The sequence below is a fragment of the Notamacropus eugenii genome, chromosome 1 (assembly GCF_028372415.1).
Source record: "Notamacropus eugenii isolate mMacEug1 chromosome 1, mMacEug1.pri_v2, whole genome shotgun sequence".
Lineage (NCBI taxonomy): Eukaryota > Metazoa > Chordata > Mammalia > Diprotodontia > Macropodidae > Notamacropus > Notamacropus eugenii.
Window position 1 is genome coordinate 469,466,126 of NC_092872.1, and position 22,612 is coordinate 469,488,737.

A 22,612-nucleotide genomic window follows, 5' to 3' on the forward strand; every position below is an offset into this window, starting at 1 on the left:
ATTATAGAAGGGGTGCCCCCCCCATACAGTGTTAGTAGAAAAATTTGAAGTTGGAGTAAACCTTTTCATTTGAAGAGACAAGGAGAGACTTCCCAAAGAATCTGGCACCTGAGCTGAGCTGAAAGGAAGAGAAACGATGCTGATTGCTGGATATAAGGGCATTGTAAATTCCAAGCCTGAGAAACAGTTCCCACAAATAATAATTTGTTGTTGTTCAGTTGTTTTTCAATGGTGTCCAACTCTTCTTGACCCTATTTGAGATTTTCTTGGCAAAGATACTGAAATGGTTTGCTATTACTTTCTCCAGCAAATAATAATAATGATAGCTAACATTTATTTAGTGCTTAGTATGTGCCAGGTACTGTGTTAAGTGCTTTACAATTATTACCTTATTTGAACTTACAACAACCTTGTGAGGTAGGTGCTATGATTATCCCCATTTTACAGATGAGGAAACTGAGGCAAATAGCTATGAAGTGATTTGCCCAGGGTCACACAGCTAGTAAGTGTTTAAGGCTGGATTTGAATGCAGCTCTTCCAGTTTCCAGGCCCAGCACTCAATCCACTGCACACAAATGCATAGGGACAGAAAATAGCATGTCATTTTCAGGTCCCAGCTAGTAGTGTCTTCAGTTACCAATTGAGATCTAGTTTGGGGGCCAGATGTTCCATCAGTTTCCCTGAGTCATGCTATCCTAGAAACTTTTCCATTAATCTGTTGCTATCCCAGTGGAAGAAAGTGGTGTAATCTAAGCTTTTGTAAGCCTTTGCTTAAGGAGTTAAGGAGTATTATATCTGGGAATGCTGAAGTAAAAGTACAATGGAGTTAGTTTCCTTTTTTTCTAAGGAAATGACTCTTCTGAACTGATGCCATTGGTATATGATAACACTAAAGTGCTCCAAAAAATGCTTTTGTGGTCAGACACATTCTTCACTTTAATAGTCTTTTTATATGCCCATAGCAAGAGATACAGCTTTTCTTCTAGTTTTGAAACATGGAATAGCATTTAAAACAGTTTTGGGTTTGATTTTTTAATAAGTAGCATTTATTGGGAGAAGTAATTAAGTCAGACTTTTGATAAAAAAAAATTGTAATACACATTTTTAAAATGGTAACATTTACACCTTCCAGTGTGATGTTGGGGGTAGTACTTTTAGCTAAAGATCTTTGGATTACAGACAGATATTTGAAAGGGTTAGGTAATCAACTGGGAAAATACCATTTATGAGACAAAAGTTTTTTTCTTCAGGATCTCAGGATATATATCTTATTTGAGATGAGCTATTTTATTATTAGAGATAGCTAGGCAGTACAGAGGATAGAGGGTTGGAGCTGGAGTCAGGAACAGTTTTGGACAGTTGTAATTGTTGAGAAAGGTTTCCTTTATACTAATTTGAAATGTGCCAACACAGGAAGACCTTAGTTCAAATCCAGCCTCACATGCTTACTGCTGTGTGATCCCGGACAGAATCACTGAACTTCTGTTTGCCTCATCTTCCTCAACTGTAAAATGGGGATTATAATAGCACCTACTCCATCAAATGAGATAATATTTGTAAAGTGCTTAACACAGTACCTGACACATATTAAGATGCTTAATATTAACCCTCTCCTGAAGTCTTCCTCCAGAAATGGTTTCAAAATATAGTGCTGGTGATGAACTGATTGTTTTCTGAGGACCAATCTACCTAAATTTGATGCCATGAGATGAGGTTTCTGGTCACAACAGCTCATGAGAATAGTCTACTAAGTTGTAGAGGTGTTAACATCTGTGCATGTGGTGGTAGGACCCACATCATTAAAATTGCCTTGAAATGTTGAACTCTCTTATATGCATTTGCTTGAGTCCCAAACGTTAAGGTTCATTTAGTTTCCTTTGGATGCAGCCATGACTGTATTAGGAATTGGATTGGAGAGAATGGCTTTCTAGATTTAATTTTTGTCTCTGTTCACTCACCTCCCCTCCTCAAAAAAAAAAAAAAACCAAAACCCTCAATTGGGCAGGACATAGGATCTGGACATTAAAAAAGGCTTTATGGTGGTTCTGTTGTTTTTAATTTTCTAAAACAATGATATAAACCAAAGTTCAACACTGTTCATTTCTTTGTCATCACTATTTTTTTCCAGTGAAATGTTTATATTGTGTTAGGTGAGTCAGTCACAGAATCACAGAATCTGAGTGTTTGAAGGGCTCCCTAATTTCTACCTGGGTGACAACACCTTTTATCACATGCCCTACAAGTGACCATTTAACCTTCACTTGAATATCTTTAGTAATGGGAAACTCATTACTTTTCATTTTACTTTACTTATTTTTCCATTTTACTTTTGGACAGTTCTAATTAATAAGAAGGATTTCCTTTATACTAAGCTGAAATGTGCCAATAAAAGGTCTGAGGATATGATTTAGAGTGGGAGAAAACTTTAACATCATCTAATCTAACTCCCTGTCTTTGAAGGTGGGATAAATGAGGCCCAGAGAGGGGAAAAGACTTGCTCAAAGTCACAAAAGTAATAACAGAATGATTAGTGAAATCCATGTTTATTCCTAATCCAATTCTACTATACTTCTCCAGCCATTGCTATGGTCATGCTTTTCCCTTCTGTGGCCAAAGGCAATAAGTCTTGTATTCCTCCCCACTTCTCTGTGACAGCCTTTAAAATTATTCTGTGCAGTTTTACTACCTCCCTTATTATTTTCTTCCCTAGTTAAACATTTCCTGTACCAGTTTTTGTATGGCACAGTTTTGAGTTTCCCCAAGCCAAGTCAACAAGTATTTTTAAGCACTGACTGTGTGCCAGGCAGTTACTATGCTAAAGGCAGGAATTTTATAGAAAAGAAATAAAAAAACATGTTCCTTGAAGAAGCTCATGTCTAATGGGGGAGATAATATGCAGACAAATATATAGAAGATACACATACACACACACACACACAGACTGTAAATGGAAGGTAATCTTATGAGGAAAGTACTAGCAATACTTTGGATTGGAAGGGGGTGGGAAAGTTCTGAAGATGAGATTTAAGCTGAGGTTTTTTTTTTAAGCTTTTTTGACCTTTTGTTTTGACATCAAAAACATGCATAGATTACTGCAACTTCATGAGAGGTCTGTCTTAGAAAATAAAACAGTTAAGTAAAATTAATTATACTATGACCTCACCTGAAAGTACATGCAACATTTGCATCTGTAGCACCCCCTCTTTTTTTAAAAAGAACACAAATCTATATTTTCTCCTTTCCATCCCCCTATCTTTTGGGGAAAAAATTCTTGTGTTTATATATATGTGTATATATATATACACATATATACACACACATAAAATGCATATATGTACATATATAATATATATTACATATAACGCATATATATGATATACATACACACACTTAGTCAAACGAATCCTCTCTATTGCTGCATACTAAATTATATGTTTTATTCTGTACTCTAAACCCATCATCTCTCCGTAATGAATACCATGCTTAATCATTGGTCCTCTGGAATCATGGTTGGTCATTGTATTGATCATAGTTCTCCAAGCTTTCAAAGTTGTTTTTTTACAGTGCTATTGTGTAAATTGCTCTCCTGATTCTGTTCCTTTCATCAGTTTATCAAAGTCTTCAGTATTATTCATTTTTTATTATGTTGGTATTATAGTCTAAATTATCCTTCTGGTTCTGCTTATTTCACTTCATATCAGTTTAACTAAGTCTTTCTGTGTCTTTTGGAAATGATCTATTTACACACTTCTTACAGCTCAATAGTATTTTATCCCATTTATATGATACAATTTAATAAATCATTCCTCGATTGATAGACATGATGTTAGTTTTCAGGTTTTTGCTATCACAAAAGTCTGCTATATTTTTATACATAAAGGGCTTTTTCCTCTTTCTTTGATCTCTTTTGCATATAGGCTGGTATAGTGGGGTCAAAAGGGGTTTTCACTGTTTAATAATTTTTTTGTATGTAATTCTGAATTGCTGTCCAGAATTGTACCTAATCACAAGTCCACCAACAATGCATCAATGTACTGATTTTCTCAAACTCTCTCCAATATTTATCATTTTTCTTTTTTTTGTCATCTTTGCCACTCTGATGGATGTGAAGTAGAACAGATTTGCTTCAATTTGCATTTCTCTAATTATTAATGATTTTGAGCATTTTTCATATGGATACAGATAGCCTAGGTTTCTTCCCTTGTGAACTGTCTGTTTATATCTTTAGATTATCAGTTGCAGAATGATATTTTCTTATAAATTTGAATCAGTTCCTTATATAGCTTGCTAATGAGATCTTTATTAGAGAAGCTTGTGGCAAAGCTTTTTTTTTCCTAGTTGTTTCCTTTTTGATTTTAGCTTTCTGATGTTCGTGCAATTAAAAAATATATGTAATCAAAATCAAACTTTTTATCTTCTGTGATCTCTATTCTTTTTTTTGGTCATGAACTTTTCTCCTATGTCTATATCTGATAGGTATTTTTTTCTGTTTCTTTAATTTGTTCATGATATGACTTTTTTTATCTAGATCACACACGCATTTGGAACTTATCTAAAGTGTCAGTTATTGATCTAAATCTAACTTTGGTTCTGCTTTCCACTTTCCCCAGGAATTTTTGTCAAATAGTGAGTTATCCCAATACTTGTGATCTTTGTATTTATCCAATACATTATTTGATACATTTGTTTCTTTTTGTTGTATACCTAATCTGTTCTACTGATCAGTCTCTGTTTTTTAACCAGTACCAAACTGATTTAGTAATGACTGCTTTTGCCAGTGAAAATGCCTGGAGTCAGGAGATGGAATGTCTTGTTCTAGGAACAGCAAGAAGACTAGAATGCATGGCAAAGTATAAGATATTATAGAAGATTGGAAAGGTAGAAGATTTTATGTTTCGTCTAGGTGGTGATAGGGAGCCATGCGAGTTTATTGAGAGGGGTCAGATCTTTGCTTTAGAAAGATCACTTTGACAGTTGAGTGAGTAGAAGGTAGATTGAAGTTGGAAGAGATGGCTATGGTCTTCAAATCTCATCTAAATGCTACTTTCTATAGGAAACCTTGATCTTCCTTTACTCTGCATAGGTTGCCAGAGAGGTGGCAATACCACCCACTGGAGGGTACTGGAACAGTCGGAGGGGGGGCAATAGTAACCTCACAATTGGGGGACACTGCATAAAAATAAAGGGGTAAAAGAAGAGAACATAAAAAAATTTTGCAAAATCATTTGTACGTTTCATCTATTGTGTAATGGAGTTAAAGTTGTAGTGATTACATTATTTTCTAAATAAACACACAAAATGCAAGTTATAACCAATTAGTGGTCAAGTCTGCTGACAGGTCTTAACAAGCAAGTGTGGCAGGCAAGCATGTCCCACATTGTCAGGAAGTCCAGCATATATTGGCAGGAATATATGTGTATAATGACATACAATATGATACTATACAGTTAAATGATGCAGTATTACATCATCAGAATTTCAGTGCAGGATAAATCCCACAAATTTATTAAATTTAAGATGCATCGTCATTCCAAAAAAAATATATTTTACATTTTTTTGAAATTATGCAAATTTCAAAAACCATTAAAGGGTTAAAGAAAGTAGATTTCCAGGGGCCACTGAGTAATTTTTTTTTTTTGAAAAAGGGGTAGTAAGCCAAATAAGTTTGGGAACTTCTCTAGTGCTTTTGGTTTGTTGATTATTTCCAATTTATGCTGTACATAGCTTTTTTGTACATAGTCATTTGCATATTATCTCCTCATTAGACTGAGCTTCTTGAGAGGAGGAATTGTCTTTTATTTTTCTTTGCACCCCCAGTGCTTAGCACAAGGCCTGTTCTGTATCAGGTGCTTAATAAATATTTGTTGACTAACAGGTGCCTAGTCACGACCCCTTTGTATTTGTATAGTTGGCTTATTAAAATCTCATATATAGCTCTCTACATTTATTCCTATTAAATTTCATATCATTAAATTTTGTTATTTATAGATTTGTTGAACCTGCCATCTATACCTTTATCCAAATTATTTTTATTTTTTTTTTTAAATCACAGGGTTAATGAGAGACTCCTGCTAAGTTTGTAGCACAATGTATAGCACAGGAGTGGAGAACCTGTGGCCTCAAGGCCACATGTGGTTCTCTAGGTCCTCAGATGTGGTCCTTTGAATCAGTCAGAGGGCCACACTTGAGGACCTAGAGGGCCTCATGTGCCCTTGAGGCCACAAGTTCTCCACACCTGGCCTAGCACATTCCATTGATTTCCTCCAGTCAGTCGGTCATTTTGGTCAGTCACCACAGATATCTTTCCAGGATGACATTAGCTAGTTAATCACTGCTCTTTCAGAAGTGTGTTAAACTAAACCTGCCTAACTGTACTTTGATCTCATCCATATGACTCTGTCTTGGCCATAAGAATATTATGAGACTTTACCAAGTGTCTTACCTAAAACCCAGGTATACTCTGTCTATAGAATTCTCCTGCCATGCTAGTCTCATAGTATCCTTCCCAGAAAAGGAAATGAGATTGGCCTGGCATGACTTCCTTTGGGTTGTTATTTCTATGGCTAGAGGTCACTGAGTTATAATTTGTGTAGTATCAGTATAATTATATGCTTCATTCAATGGCTTTCTCCTATAGTCATGGGTAATAGATATTGTTAGTAAGAGGTCTGGAATGGTAGTTTTTTAAACCCCTGATTGGCATTGTTGGTCTAAATACCATTAAGAAAAATCTTTGCTTTCCCATTTAAGCTGTACAATTATGCATAAATTGTTAACAATTACTTGTAGGTTTTTTGTCATGGACCAGATTTTTACTTCCTAGTAACTAAAGATGGTTGTTTTTTATGATCTAACACTCAAAGCTTTGAATTTAGTGCTTTGGGGGAAAAGAAGTGTAATGACTTCCATTGGTAATTTAATTCTACCATTTGTATTTTGTTACTGTTTTGGAAATGTGAGACTTCTCTGATTTTGTCCTTCTAGAAAAAACCCCAAATAAGGTTCAAGATTTTTAGCTGACTCCTATGAATTAATTGGGATTTTGGTTTAATTCTACTTGTATCCTATGCAGGTATTGGGGGCCCACAGAAGAAAGGGATTTTCTTAGGATTTTTCATAGGATTGTCTGGTGACAGGTTTGGAATGTTGGACTAATTAAGTGGTGGACTTTGAAAAAAATTATATAAACATACTATTGTGCTGTATTGAGTCACAATTTTATTACTTTAAGGAAAAATATTATATTTGAAATGTGTTCCTTTGTGAGAACTTTAAATATGTACTTTTTAAAAAAAACTGGTCTATATTTTTCATTTCTTTTCTAAGGTATCACAAAAATATAGGTGGTAATAACATTATTTTAGCACTTTTAGCTTTTCAAAATGCTTTCCTGCCTTTTATATTATTTATTCTTATCATACAGTATTATTAGCCCTATTTGATAGATGAAGAAATTAGGGCACGAAAATATAAATGACTTATTTCAAGTCATGTAGGTAGTACTGGAGTAAACTCACAATCTCCTAACTCATTCTCCTCTATCCTTCATTGACTTGGCTATTTATTAATTATGAACCGAGCCTTTATTAATAAAAACACTTGACCTGTGTTAGAATAGAAGTCATAATGATAAGCTTGTGGTTAAGGATGTGCAGCAGCAGCAATGTATGTAGTACTTTAAGATGTATATTTTACTTTATACGTGTTGTCTTATTGTATCTTTACAAAAGTCCTAGGAGGGTAGATACTACTATTACCCCCATTTACAGATGAGAAATATGGAGGTTGTGAGATTAAGTGTCTTGTCCCAGGTCACGTAGCTAAATGTCTGAGAAGACCGGAATTGAACTTGAGTCTTCCTAGAAATAAGCCCAGCATTCTGTCTGCTTCTACCACCTAGTAACCCTTCTGGTTCGTCACCCTTTTTCAGTACCATAACTCTCTGAGCAGCTCTAAATGGTCATTTCCTCTTCATTAATCAATTAACAAATATTTATCAAATGCCTGTGTGTTAGGCACTATGTTAGGCACATAAATCCAAAGAAGAAAGCATTCCCTGTTTAAAAGGAGCTTCCTTTCTGATGGAGACAGTAAATACATATAAAAATTTACAGCAATAGTATAAACTTAATTACTACAAATATGTACAAAACAGTTCAACATAAGCTATCGAAAGGAGAGAGGGCACTCGCAGTTAAGTGGATCAGGAAAGACCATGCACAAGATAACCAACCTTCCCTCAAAAAGAGATGGACGTTGCTTTGTCTTGGAGATCGGTGAGAAAAAAAGGGAAGAATAAGTTGTTTTTAAAAAGTAACATTGGTTCGTAGAAGATAGCAGAGCTGGAATTTGAACCCAGGTTTCTCTGATTCCACATTTCAGAACACTTACCCTTGCTTCTTCACTCTCCCTCAATGCATATGTCCAGTCAGTAGCCATAGCCTATCATCTCTACCTCCACAACATCTATTTCAGCCATCCCCTTCATTATAGTCACACACAGCTCTCACCTTTTTACTGGATTATTCTGCTAGCTTCTAAATGAGTTTCCTTGCCTTAATAGTCACCATTCCATCCTCCTTACAGCTGCAAAAGCATAGGTCTGAATGTCCCACTCTCCTAATCAGTTATGTCTAGTGGTTTGCTTTTACTTCTAGGATCAGAAACAGACTCCTATGAATTTTAAAACTCATACTTCACACCACATTACATATTATTCTCCTCAGACTTTGTGGACCAGACAAATTGGCTTTCTTGTTGTTCTTCAGACACAGACACTCCGTCTCTTATTTTGGACTAGTTGTGCTCCATCCCTGGCATGCTCTCCTTCCTTACATCCCCTTCTTAGCATCCCTTATATCCTTCGAAATTTTGCTCCAATGACACCTTCTGCTTGAAACCTTTCCATCCCTCCTTCTTGTGTTATTCACCCTGTGTAATTCTACATATACTTTTTAAATTTACACGATGCCTCTCAATTGAATTTAAACTTCTCAAAGGCAGGGTCTGTATCATTTTTGTCATAATAGCCCCAGCACCTAATATAGTATCACACAGATAAGTGCTCAATAAAGGCTTATTCATTGATTGAGTGCACCACTTGTTTATAATATAATATGTAATCTTCGCTAATCAGGAAGTGTAGGCTCCTTAAGGATAAGATTTCAGGAATTTCTGGTCACAGTGACCTGATGCTGAATTATGGGTAAAATTGCAGAAAAACACTAACTGTTGTTTCTTAAGGTATCTGCCTTTTGGCATCTTTTGCACCACTGGTTTATTGCATTCTTTAACTTGCATTGGTTTACTGCATTCTTTAATTTTTATGTGTGTGTATAATCTCCCTAATTAGGTCACAAACTCCTTGATGAAAGGCATTCCAGTTTAACCACCTGGGTTCTTCATCAGTACATGTCACAGGATCTTGTACATCTTCGCCTGAATTTACATATATGTTGATTGACTCCTGTATAAGTGGAGGAATCAGTGCAGCAGTTCAATTCAATAAAGTTCTTTAGCAATTTCTATGTGTTAGACAGTGCTAAGAATGCAAAGATAAATATAAAAGTTTCTGCCCTCAAGCTTACATACTTTTGGGGAGAAAACAACATGAACACAGATAAGCAAATAAAAAGTTTGGTTTGAACTTGCATCTATGATTTTATTGTTATGGGGAACTTTTAGTGAGAAAATCCACTTCATTAAAGTAAATCATCAAGGACTCAACAACTTATATTTGGGCTCTCAGAAATTAAACAATTCACAGGGTCACAGGCAGGGCTTGAATCTAATTCTTCCTGATGTAGAAGCTGACCCTCGGTCACCAGGCCATCTCATACTAAATAGATACAGTGGCAGGGACTGGGGCTGGATGGGTGACAGACACTTACTTGTACCAGGGAATCAGTGTCAGCCTCTTGCAGCAATTTCTGGTAATGGGCCATAGTTCACCCACTGCCATTGAACAATTCAGAATTCTTCAGCTCTTTCCTTCATGAGCTCTTCCAAGTACTTTCCTTTGATTACCTAGCCAGGGATGGGGAAACTGTGGGCTCAAGACCTGAATCCAAGTTTTACAGAACAAAACAAATAAGGGAATTTGTTCTGTGAAATTTGGATTCAGTCAAAGGGCTACACTTGAGGATCTAAAGGGCCTCTTGTGGCCTTGAGACCGCAGGTTCCCCACCCGGATAGATACTTAAAGTATATCAACCACTGGTTTTAGAATCTCTAGATTTGAAGAATGCATGGTTTCAGAAACCTGTGCATATTCTTTCTGTATTTAATATTTTCCTTCACATAATGTTCTGGGTTGAAAAGATGGAAAAGCAGCTTTTCTCTCCATTTTCTAGTTTATTATATTTTTTCTTGCCCTTGAAAAATCATGTACTAAGACACGTATGTGAATATTTATCTTAAAAGAAAACAAAACATTTTCATTTTCCATTGTAGCCATTGATTGGGCTTCAAATGCTTAATCTGAAAACTTGACAGAACCAAACCTTGTATTGGAGGGCTTTAGATTTGTCCGTTAGAAGTTTGCAGTGTTCTTCAAGAAATTTCAGAAAACTTAGATTTAATTACACTTTGCCTGTATCATGGGATTTCATTTGTTTCAAATGATTTGTTTTAAGGCTTTTGGCAACAGATATTTGCTTCTGGTGGGAGATGAAGAGTTGATTTTTTGCTATGTGAAAACTCCATTTCTCCAGAATCTTCATTTCTGAATAGTTTACAAGGAATAATACTCTACAATCTGCACTGATGACTGTCTGTTTCTTATATAACCAAATAAAGTAGACACTGTTGCTGCTGCTAATCTTACTAGTATCACATTTCCAACTTATGTGGCCTTCATCTGTAAAGTGGTGATAACAGTAACTTTCCAGAGAGCTATTATAAAGGTCAGATGGGCCTATCTATCTATCTATCTATCTCATCTATCTATCTGTCTATGCTTTGTAAACCATAAAGCACTGTACAAATATGAACTTTTAGTTTTATCGTTATTATCTTATTAGACTTTTTTTGGATGGAGTTCATGTTAGAAATGTCCTAGGAGAAGTAGCTATCCTAATATGCTGATATTATAATTTTATACTTAATGTTCAGTGGACTTTTGCAAAGTAAATAACATAATTGGCTTTTGTAGTTTGAAAAACATTAGTATAAAAACTGATTTTCTGTAGGCTGTCTAAAAGCATCATCAGAACAAGTCCAGTAGCAACTAGGATGACAAAGATAATAGGACTTCATCATCTTTCCATGTGATTTTATTTCTTCACTTATGTCTCTATATTTTGAACACTTTTCATTCCATATAGTTTAGGGATTATGATTATTCAGTCTAACAACATCTAATTAAAAGGTTATACTTAAATTTTTAGGGATTCATGTTGTATCATTGCAAATGTAGGCAACACGTTTATTTGTGATAATACTATAGTTCCAATATGATTTATTTAATTCTCAAGGATATTTTGAGGTATGTCTTGTACCATGAGGATTTGTCATCGGTTAGTTTATAAAATATAGTGCATTTTTGGTATATGATTCTGGCCATCTGATCATGCCTTTCTAGGTATTCATTAGTACCAAATACTTGCAGCCTACAGAGATGTGTGGCAGTTGCAAGTATTTATTTATGTACTCTTCATTGATCAGGAAGTGCAGGTTCTTTAAGGATAAGATTTCAGGAATTTCCGGTCACAATGACCTGATGCTGAATTATGGGTAAAACTGCAGAAAAACCCTGTTGTTTCTTAAGGTATGTGTGGTAGTGGTTATGGTTAAATAATGGTGATGGTTAAATAATATATTGCATTAGGGAAAACTATCCACCTTGATATAGTTTAAAGGTAATAGAGAACTAACAAGATGAAAAGTAAAAAAGCTAAAAAAAAAATTGGTTCTAAATAACTAATACTTGAACGATCACAACAGCAACACCAGCTGGAGTTGTGATTTTGTGGTGATAGGGAATTCCCAGTGAGGAGAGAAATGTCTGGGACATTTGAGAGGTTAAGTGGTCCAGGGTTACATAGTCAATATATGTCAGAGATTGGACTTCATCTCTGGCTTTCCTGACTCTGAGGCCAGCTCATTATACCACACTGCATACTAATTGTTATGAACAGCATCATAGAGATTGTGTGTGTCAGATTAACTTTGTCATAGATTTTATTTGATTACAACATTAAACTCTATAAATGGATGTAGCATCTTCATAGTGTGTGGTTAGTGTAGTAGGGTTGTCTACCTCTAGGATGATTAGAAGGAATACTGATGATGGTATTTTTACCGTTAGAACTGGAGGATTTTTCTTGTAATTGGGGTTGAAGTATTAAATCCTTTTTAGTACCTCAGAGCCTGAATAGTCACTTGAATTCATAACCTTATATTTAGGTTTATATTTAGTAAGCTTTAACATTTACCCAGTTTTGTCCCTCTACTGAGATTTTAAAGTATATTCAGATAATAATCAACTTCACTGGATGAGTTTTAAAAATTCATTTAGTATAATTAAGACTTAAAGGCAAGTAGGACCAACTTGTCTGTTTGTTTCCAAAATAACAAGGGGGCAGGAATAATCGGTTGCAGTTACTGTAGATAATTATAAACTGTTCTCACTTAGAAAGTTAGTCTGGATGCTATGTTGTACTTAAGCAGTAAAAAATATTTCTAACTGTAACAGTCCTTCTGTCCCCCTGAGAAAACCAGTAACACATACACACACACACATACACACACACACACACACATACACTAACAAAAAAAAATTATCTGAATAAGCACATTCCAAAGGTGCTGGATTTATGAGGAGACTCCAGGAAACTTTGATTGAAATTGCTGTCTCTGATTGTAGTTCTAGATTTTATTGGTGACATGTTGAGAACAATGGTGCTGCCAGAGAGATACAACCTCCTTGGCAGAATTATCCCACAGAGGTTACCTCTTTTTATAATATCCATGATCTGTGGCATTAAAAATGCCTTGAAAACTACCGTATTTGCAGTTTTCTTTTCTCAAATTAAGTTATAATTTATCTGACCAAGGAGAAAAATATGAAAAGTCCTTCTAAGATGTTTGCATTGATTTTTCTCACAGCATTTGCTAGCCCGTTTTCTCATTTGTGCCCTCTGTGACGAAACAGCATGCAGCAGCACACCTAGCCTAAACCCTGTGCTTTTAGGAACAGAGAGAGAGAGAGACAGACATATATATGACTTTCTTTTTTTCCGATTGTAAGCCCAGGTAAAGTAAGATGACAAAAATGCTTACTTTCTTCATTGCAGTTTCCCTCAGGTAATAATGATAATAAGCATTTATATAGAACGTTTACAAAATGCTGTACCTGTTAGCGCAATTAATCCTCACAACAAACCTGGAAGGCAGGTGCTATTCTTATTCCCATATTACAGATGAGGAAACTGAGTCACAGAGAGGTTAAGAGATTTACCCAGATTAAGTGACAGCTATTTTGTATCTGAGGCAGGATTCAAACTCAAGTCTTCTTGACCCCAAATCCTGTACTCTGTCCACTGCATCACCTCCATGCCCAGTTAACATATGCTTGGTGACCATCTATATCAAATGACAAATAGTTAGGTGGTTTAAAGCTCACCCCAAATTTTTAGATATTTATTTCCCTTGTTGTGCATACAAAGAGTAAGGGAACCCCCCATGAGAGTCTCTTAAAAATGTACATGGAAGTGACTTGGAAAAAAAGCCTAAGTTTTTCATTATGAGACTGTGTAAACAATTCTAGTTACTGTATTTTTTAAAAAGCATGCATTCCTAATAGTTCATGATATTTTCTCCTTACCTGTTTCAGGATTTTCTTCAGTGATTCTTTTTTCTGTATTTATAAATATCAAAGTTAGAAGTGCTTTTCTTGCACAAAAGTTTTGTTAAAAGGTAGAGTGCTTATTTTTCCTTTTCCATGGCTTACTCTGACCTTTGTACTCAGTGACCACATAGTAGGATGTTCATAACTTAGTTTGGTGTGTATATAGAAGTAGGCTGAAATACTGAAAGATGTATACCTGAAAAAAAGGAGGTGGACTGGTTATGTAGGAAGAGTAAGGTGTCAGTGATTCATAGTTCTTTATTCTCCCTTGATAGCCACACACAAGATCTAGAGGAATGGCCCCCTGCTACATTAAATGACTGACTTATGGAGGATTTATGAACAAGAACCACCCAAGATAAAAAAGCATGGATGGATTGCACTATTAAAGGGAACACCCACATTGATGAGGTCAGAAATCCATCAAAGAATGATGTATATAGACATCATTTTTTCAAGAATTGGTGATTTTTGGTCTTGTAGTTTCCCCCATTACTAATACATATTGCTTTAGTAGACAGTATTCGTACATTGCTGTATCTAAAAGAATTCGTCACCTTGCGCAGACTTTCTGGAAAATGTCTAACTTTGCCAGGCTGATCCCTAAATACCAGAAATGTTTGCCTGGGCTTTGACTCAAAGCTTTTTCAGAATGGTAGGATCCACTAGCTTTGGTGCCCTCCAGGCATAGCCTTCAAGAACTTGAGGTCTTTTCTGTGCCATACATGAGTAATCACTTTAAGTGGATTTATGTAGGGGCTGGGTTATCTGTCCTGTTTGTATGTGAATTATGAAACTTAACACAAATAAAGCTTTCTTTATTTGTCTTGGGCTGGGAAGAAAGATTTTGTCTTTCTGTACCCTTTCTCATATTATTTTTCTCCCCTCTCATGAACCCTCCTTCTCCTCTTACTTAAAAAGTAAGAGGCTTTCCAAATCCTGTTTCTTCTATGAGGCTTAGTTCAAGTTACTATATACTACATGATGCCTCTGTCTCTGATATCCTGACCATATGGCATGTATCTCACATAGCTTTCACTTTCTTCTTCTAGCAGGGCCTGAAGTGATTGATGATGATGAGCAGAGTCCAGAAGGGAGAAATCCTGCTGTCTGGCATGTTGGTCTGAAGATAGCCTGGGACATAGAGACACCTGGTTTGGCAGTACCACTCCATCAAGGAGACTGCTATCTTATGCTAGGTAATCCTGGAAAGAGTGAAAAGATATCAGTTTCCCAACACCTTCCCAACATTTCTTGGCTGTTGATTTTTTCCATGTACTTTTTGTGGAATGGAAACGTGGATAGTGGATAGAATGCTGGATGTGAAATCAAGAGAGACCTGAGTTCAAATTCTTCCTATGTGTGTGATCCTGAGGAAGTCACTTAACCTCTTTGGATCTCTGTTTCCTCATCGGCAAAATGGTATAATAATTACACCTATCTCATAGGGTTATGGTAAAGACCCAGTAAAATGACGCATATGAAGTACTTTGTAAATCTCAAAATGCTATCTACATGTCAGCTACTACTATTACAACTCACATTTTTATATTTTTTTAACACCTCTGTGGGGTATATAGAGCAAGTATTATCATCTCAATTTTATTGATACAACTGAGACTCAGCAAGGTTAATAAGTCTGTGGTCTCACACTTGTGAGATGGCAGAGCTGTGAGTTGAACCCATATCCCCAAATCCAGTATTCTTCTTTAGAGGTGGAGCTCTAATGTCATCTAGGTTTAATGAAGCTGATATAGCAGAGCAGTTTAATGGAATTGATACATCAGAACAGACTCTTTGACATGCTGGCACTCTTTTGTTGATCTTTCTTCCCCAGCCCCCTCTCCTCCCTAGCACTCTTTTGTGGAAGTCTTCCCCCACCTCCACCCCATCTCTTTTCTAGAGTAAAATTGAGAAAAACTCTAGTTCTGATTTCCTGAAGTTGCCCAATGTGCTCTGCACTTCAGGATACCCTGTCAGAATTGCTAAATGCTGATTTCTGTAGATGCAGGTTAACCTGCCCTGAAAGTTTTGGAGTATTTCCCTGCCTAGGCAGGTTTCTAGTTTGGAAAAGTTTGTTCCTGGATTTGACTTTAGTTTCCTTGTTTTGGCCTCAAGAAGCAGCTGTCCTGACAGCACAGGCCTTTCCTTTGTTTGATTTTTAATTCTTAATGAAAAGATGTTTCATAAGGAGTTTGTCTAATAGAGGCCTAAAAGTTTACAATGTTCTGCTCCCGCCTTTTTGTTTTGGCTGTGTGTATGTGTGTGTGCGCGTGTGTTGTCTTCATAAAACATTTTTTCCATTCTGAGGCCTACTGTTATAATGAGTAGTCCAATAACATTTTCCTTTGACCACAATCGTTTTCTGTGTATAATTTTTTCATTGTCTCCATTTCTTTGGGGACTCTGTAGCCCCTGGCTTCCTAAAGAATCTGCTCATGTATTTGCTTTGAGGTTAGGAAGCAGCATGTTTTATGATAGCACATACTTGGAAATCGATTATATGCTTATAAGGAAAAGACTGGGCAAATTGTGGCATATGAACATAATGGAATATCATTGTGCCGTAAGGAACTATAACTGGGAGAGACAGAGCTAGACAGTACTTATTCTGAAAAAGATCTGGAGGTTTTAGTGGACTGCAAGTGCAGAGCATGATATGGCACCTAAGAAAGGTAATAGGATTTTCAACTGCATTAAGAGAAGCTTTGAGTACATGAACAAGGAGCCAGTGGTCTTCCTACACCCTACTCTTGTCTGATTACATCTCAAGTACTATGTTGAGTTCTGTGAGCCACATTTTATGAAAATCGTTGATAAGCTGGAGAATGTCCAGAGGAGGATAGCCAGGATGATGAGGGGCCTAGAATTCATTCTGCAAGAGGATTAGCTGTAGGATCTGAGTAGGGGGATATGAAAGATCTCTTCTCATATTTGAAGAGCTGTCAACTGGAAGAGGGATTAGATTTTTTCAGTTTGGCCCCAGAGGGCAGAACAAGGATGGAAGATAAAAAGTGGCAAATTTAGGTTTGATGGAAAGAAAAACTTCCTGGGACTTGATTTGTGTATGTGCCCCTATGGCCTACTGGTTAGGAAAAGGAATGTGGGGCCGTTGCCAAGTGTTCACAGATAGCTGAGTTCAGACACTGACAGGAAGGCGTGATGGGTTTTACTGTGTGAAATACTGAGCTGTCATCTTTGGGGAGTGTGATGAAGCATCTTGATCCAAGGGAGAGTCAGTGGACATGGAGCAGAAGGGAATCAGGGTGTAGTTAGGAGAATGACACTGGGTGGTATTGTAATGGCTTGCTTTCTGCATGCGGCCTGGAAGGTACTCCTCCAAAGTGCTCTTAGAGCTGCCCACTATTGTAGCCCCACTTAGAGGCCTCAGTAGAGGGATTGCCTGCCCATGCTTGCTTTTTAACGTTGGTGTAGAGACAGTAACATTGAGCTTTTTAGCTGCCAAGACTTAGTTGCTATTGGAGAAGGGAAGAATTACAGGGAGAAGGACCCTAGAGGAACAGGTACTAAGGGTTGTAAAGATTTCCCTGGCAGAAGGGGCAGGTGGGAACTGTTTGTTCCAATGGCATTGTGGAGTGTGTAGAGCTTGGTCAGACCCCAAAGACACCAAGGTCATCCATTGTGTCCCGGGCCACTGGAGGTCATTCTGCTTTTTTTCTTGCCACTAGACTTTGATGACTCTGCAAGGGAGAATGAGGCTGATAACTTTATGCAGCTCTGCTTCACTTAAATGCAATTCACATATAAAAGTCAAGTATTACCCATGACATCACTGGTCCTCTTCAAAATGAAGGATAAACAGTTTCCATCCTTAGGAGATTTTTTTTTCTTTTTGCTAGAAAGTCACCACCCTCCACTCTCCATTGGGGGTTATTATCCTTGAGGAAAAAGGGGGTCAGCCCCATACCCACTCTTGCCTGCTATTTGAGGAGAGGGATTAATAGTTTCTTTCCAAGAAGTGTTCTTAGGTGTTAGGCTTATTCTAATCCAATATATTGTAGCAACCTGGCCAGGGGTATGGCTGAAGGAAAACAACATCTCACTTTTCTATGTGGCACTTGAATGTTTACAAAGCACGTTCCTCACAAAAACAGTCTTAGTAGGTAATTCAACATTGTTCCCATTTTATAGATGAGACTTGATGAAGTTTTTAACATGCTAACTGGTTGGTCACACAGTGTCTGAGGCAGGATATGAACCCATGTCTCCTGATTCTCAGTTCAGTGCTCAGATTCTACTGCGCTGTAACTCCTCAAGGCATGAAGATCACAGATGTAGGCCTGGAAAGGATTCTAGGGGCTGTAGGCTACAGATCCCTCATTTTACAGAGGAAGAAGAAGCCACGTCCTAGAATTGAAGTTTGACTTGCATGGTCAGTGTTGAAGGCAAGATTTGAATTTAGGTCCTCTGGCTCCAGAATAAGTACTGTTTCCACTACACCATTATTAACAGCAACATACTTATAATAATAGCTATTTGGTTTCTGCCATTCTTTCAGATTGTGAACAGGCCTGTTGTTATCCTTTATGAAAAGAGATGAAGTCTCTAACATAGGTCCTGTCCTAGATTTTTTAACTCTTGCCTGTGGGGAAGCTTCTTGTCTTAGTGAACCATACCAGGCACAAAACTGTTTACTTCAATTCAGTAGTTAAGTAATTCTTGTTAAGATGTTCTATTTACATACAAAAGGCATCCCTCCTCTTCTCATTTCCAAGAGTGGCTAGGAACTCCTGTTACCTTTTCTCACTGCTTTCAAAAAACAAATAGCATAAGTAGCCCCATGGAGGGACCTCAGCTTTGCCTGCTGATAACTGAAATCTGAACTTCATAGCACTTATGAAAAGGAAACAGTTTAGCTCAATTTATAATAATATATTGGTCTGCAGAGGAAGTGCAGACTGAACCCTGCTGTCTCAAGTACATACTCCAGGGGTGTCTGATGGGGAACGTGTCGGGTGCCTGTAATAAATCCACAGTCCATGGAAGTGAGTGAAGGCCCCGCTGGCTGTGCCTGAGGACACGCTTAACTGGGGTTGTCATGGTTTTACTTTTAAATTGGAATCTTTGCCCTAATCTCAGAGTTAGACATGACCAGATTTGCAAGCAGATTTACAGTTTTCACTAATTTTCCGACCATGACTTCAAAACACACTTAGAGGGGGAAAAAAATACACTCTGGTCTTTCTCAAAGAAGGATGATTTACTTTACCCCAGATGTTTTCCATCGACTGAATGCTGCTTGGGAGTTAGGGACTTAAAGCAGCTTGGAGACAAGCTATGGGTTTGTTTTTGTGGGGTAGATTCTGAAGTTCAAGAAGCATCAGGACATTATCTATTAACTATGAATTAGTCATACAGGTGAGGTGTTGAGGGGAGCAAAGGTTAGAAGTGAAGCCTATTTGGGCATGAGTACTTCTAGGCAAGCCGTTTTTAACATATCTTCCTCCTTATTTAAACTTTCTCTATACTTTTGTCTCCAGTAATCTACCTGACTCTCATTTTGGTGTGACCAAACTTCCAGCAATCAGCTATTCTGTTTACCTGCCAAGGAAGAATTCTCACAGTATATACAAATGGTGTCTTAGTTTCTGAATTTGTAGTCAAGAGGCCTAGATTTTAGTCAGGTCTCTGCTCATAAGAACTTGCATATCCTTGGGTGAGTCAGTGAACTTCTGGGCCTCAGTTTCTTTGCATGTAAAATCAAGGTGTTAGAATAGTTGATGTAATATCTTTTGACTTTCCTTTGGACCATGTTAAATGGGATGACAGCACAGGTGATTCAGTAATTTTGAGTTCTAATCCTACCTTAGTGAATTTTGCCCAACCTTTCTATATCCATTGTCCTCCTACATCCCTGGGGACTTGCAGGGAAAGGATATTTCACCACTTTTATCAGTGAGGTTAAATGAGTCTGTATCAGTAAGTTGCTGAATCAGTGCTTTGTAATGATCCCTGATTTTATCACAATCATGGATGAGTTCTACCTCGACAGAACTCCAAGAGCAGTTTTTATAGATTGTATTTGTTAACCTTCCTTAGGAAAGCTGGGACTTGGAGGATTAATGTATAAGGAGCAGGGCCTGGAGCAACCTGAAAATTAGATGCAAAATAACATGGAGATTAGCACCAGTTCTACTTTCTTGAGTCATTAACGTGGGGCACTTTGTGTAATAGCTCCATGAATGGGAAGGAGGAATAGTTTTATGGACTTCAAAGTTTCTAACTGGGGTCCTTCTGGGACTAACCTCTGAGACTGTGGTATCTCTGTCAACCCACCAGGTGGCACTCACTCAGTCTCACCTCTGTATAGAAATTCTATTTAGAGCAAAGGGCTTTTGTTGTTTCTTCCTCTGACCCCATCCCCCTACTCTCAACTGACCAACTGAGGTTAAATGTACATATAATTTATGACTTAATCATAAATTCAAAATAATTATACTTTACTACATCTCGGGGGTCTTGCAATGTAGGTTCTGTGTTCTGCTTTCTGCTGGGGCCCAGGGAGGATGGAGAGACAGTAATAAATTATAACTTCAGGCTGCAGTTGGTAAGCTTGAGGAATTGCCATTTAAGTGGAAAGTGCTTGAACAGCCAAATGAGCACCTGTCATGTTTCTTTTCACTTTGAAAAGTAGAAAGGTGACAGCACAGTTTCAGCTGCTTGTCCAATATGAATGTAGGCTTTTCCTGCCTTCTCTGTTATTGCCATGTTTATTGCTTAAGTTCAGCTCTCACAGTCCATGGGATGTTCCTCGCCTCCTGAAATTTCCATTCTGCAATATATGCGGAAGTGCAGACCGAGGCAGAAAGGCTTATAAACATAAACAGCTTGTCTTATTCTCCATCTCTTTTCGCACCCAAGTGAAATTAGGAGTGTGGGTGTAAACTGGATGAATTCTGAGTAGAGGAGCAGTGAGTCTGCTCCCGGGCACTTTTCTGTGAGATTATTTGCCCTATCCACCAGGAGACAGAAGGCAGTCTTTTTACTCTTTCCCTGCCCCTCTTCACTAATCAGTTGTGTCAAAAGAGTAGAACTTGTGGATTATTCACCTAGGAGTAAATCCCCAGCTCTGTGTGATATTTAATTTGACTAACAAGGCACTAATAGCATTTTTGAATAGGAGAATTAGTGCATTTCTAACTATTCTTTGAATTCTTGTCTATACAGAACCTAAAACAGTTCCCAGTCCTTGAGCCTAAGATGTGTTAGGAGAAGCAAAGAGACAAACTTATCACATTTTGCTTTGTAGCTCATATCACTGATTTAGAACTGGCAGAGAGTCACCTTGCCCATTCTTCTTAAAGCACTGAGGGATCTGAGGCCCAGAGAAGTTCTGGGGTTGGGGGGTGGTAAGGAGGGAGAACCAGAATTTGAACTTGGGTTCTCTGATTCCAATTTCAACAGTATTTCCATTGATTACACTACTTTTTTCTTTAAAATAGTTTTTTATTTTTTTCCAGTTACAGGCAAAGACAATTTTAATATTCATTTTTAATAAAACTTTGAATTCCAAATTTTTTCCCTTTCTGCTTTCTCACCCCTCCAAAATGCTAAGCAATTTGAAATAGACTATGTAAACACTATTTAAAATTTTTTTTACATATTCATATCATCCCTTCCTATATCATACTATTTGATTTGGTCCTTTTTTTTCCTGTATCACGTTGTACATGATAGGTACTCAATAAATATTCAGGCGAGGTGAATTAGTTTGCAGTGACCCAATGATTTTGGACATGAACCCTTAAGAGACCTTTTACCCCCTCATTCTATATCTAACTATGTAGGACAGTTCCATCACTCTCCCCAGGAAAAGGTGATTATGTATCTCATGCTTAGGCATATTCAGAAAATGTATTCCTCAACCTTTAACCTGTTCAGGTATTTAACAGTCTTTGCTGTATTCTCTTGTATCTAAGTGAGATAACCAATGTAACATCAAATTTTATGTTGCTGATAATGGCTCACATTTATATATTGCTCTAAGGTTTACAAAGTTTCCTCCAAACTAGCCTTGTGAAATAATTCTTTTTGTGTGGTTGGTTTGCTTTTGTCTGGACCTGCTATTTCCTAATGTCAGGAGCTCCAGGTGAGCTGTTCCCTCTCTCAGCATAGATCAGTAGTTGTTCTGTAACTTAGTTACAGTCACCACCTGAATGAGTCAAAGGTGGGACTGAAACCTACTTCATCATGTTAAGGCCAATGTTATTGTGTCCTTCCTCTAGGTGAGGAAACTGAGGCTGAAATTCATTTCAATGTAGCATACATATATGCGGTGCCTACCCTGTGCTAGGAACTGAGGCTAACAAACCAAAAAGTAAACAGTCTTTCCTCCCAAGGAGCTCACAGAAAGGAAAGTGTACAACTCAGGGAGCACAATGTATCAGTAATATAACCTGGACTGTAATCACAAACATGCATTTGTCACACAGTCCAGAACTAAGCCTAAGCTCTTGCAGTGGCCACATACCAGGTAAGGCCATGCATTTTGTCAGCTAATGACTAAGTCACTATAAAGTTGTAAGATCTTAGTGCCATTCTCAGCTCCATGTAACTAGGATCTCTCTGCATAAAGAGGCTTTTGGAAAATCCCTTGACCAAGGATTAGCCTCTTTGGATAATAAAGTCACATTATCTTTGTATGTTCATCTGTTTCTTAATTCAGTACTTCAAGGAAACATAAATTTGTTTTCCACAAAGATCTCAATCCCTCTTTGTCTAAGTGGATATTCTTTGAATTTC

The 22,612-nt window shown here is 37.3% G+C and overlaps 1 protein-coding gene across 12 annotated transcripts in view; it reads left to right on the forward strand.

The window, feature by feature from the left end:
- Positions 1 to 22,612, forward strand: part of FTO (FTO alpha-ketoglutarate dependent dioxygenase) — a 417,587-nt gene that overhangs the window by 129,127 nt on the left and 265,848 nt on the right. For 7 of the 12 annotated variants that reach the window (XR_011972182.1, XR_011972181.1, XM_072632230.1 and 4 more), the window contains exon 4: positions 14,902 to 15,048. The exons of 2 other annotated variants lie outside the window; for them this stretch is intronic. Coding sequence is in view for 8 of the 10 variants with exons in the window: in XM_072632230.1 (XP_072488331.1) it covers positions 14,902 to 15,048 (147 nt within the window). In the remaining 2 variants the exon portion in view is untranslated. The remainder of the gene's footprint in view (positions 1 to 14,901; positions 15,049 to 22,612) is intronic. 3 more of the 12 variants (XM_072632231.1, XM_072632234.1, XM_072632229.1) reach the window with 1 other exon arrangement.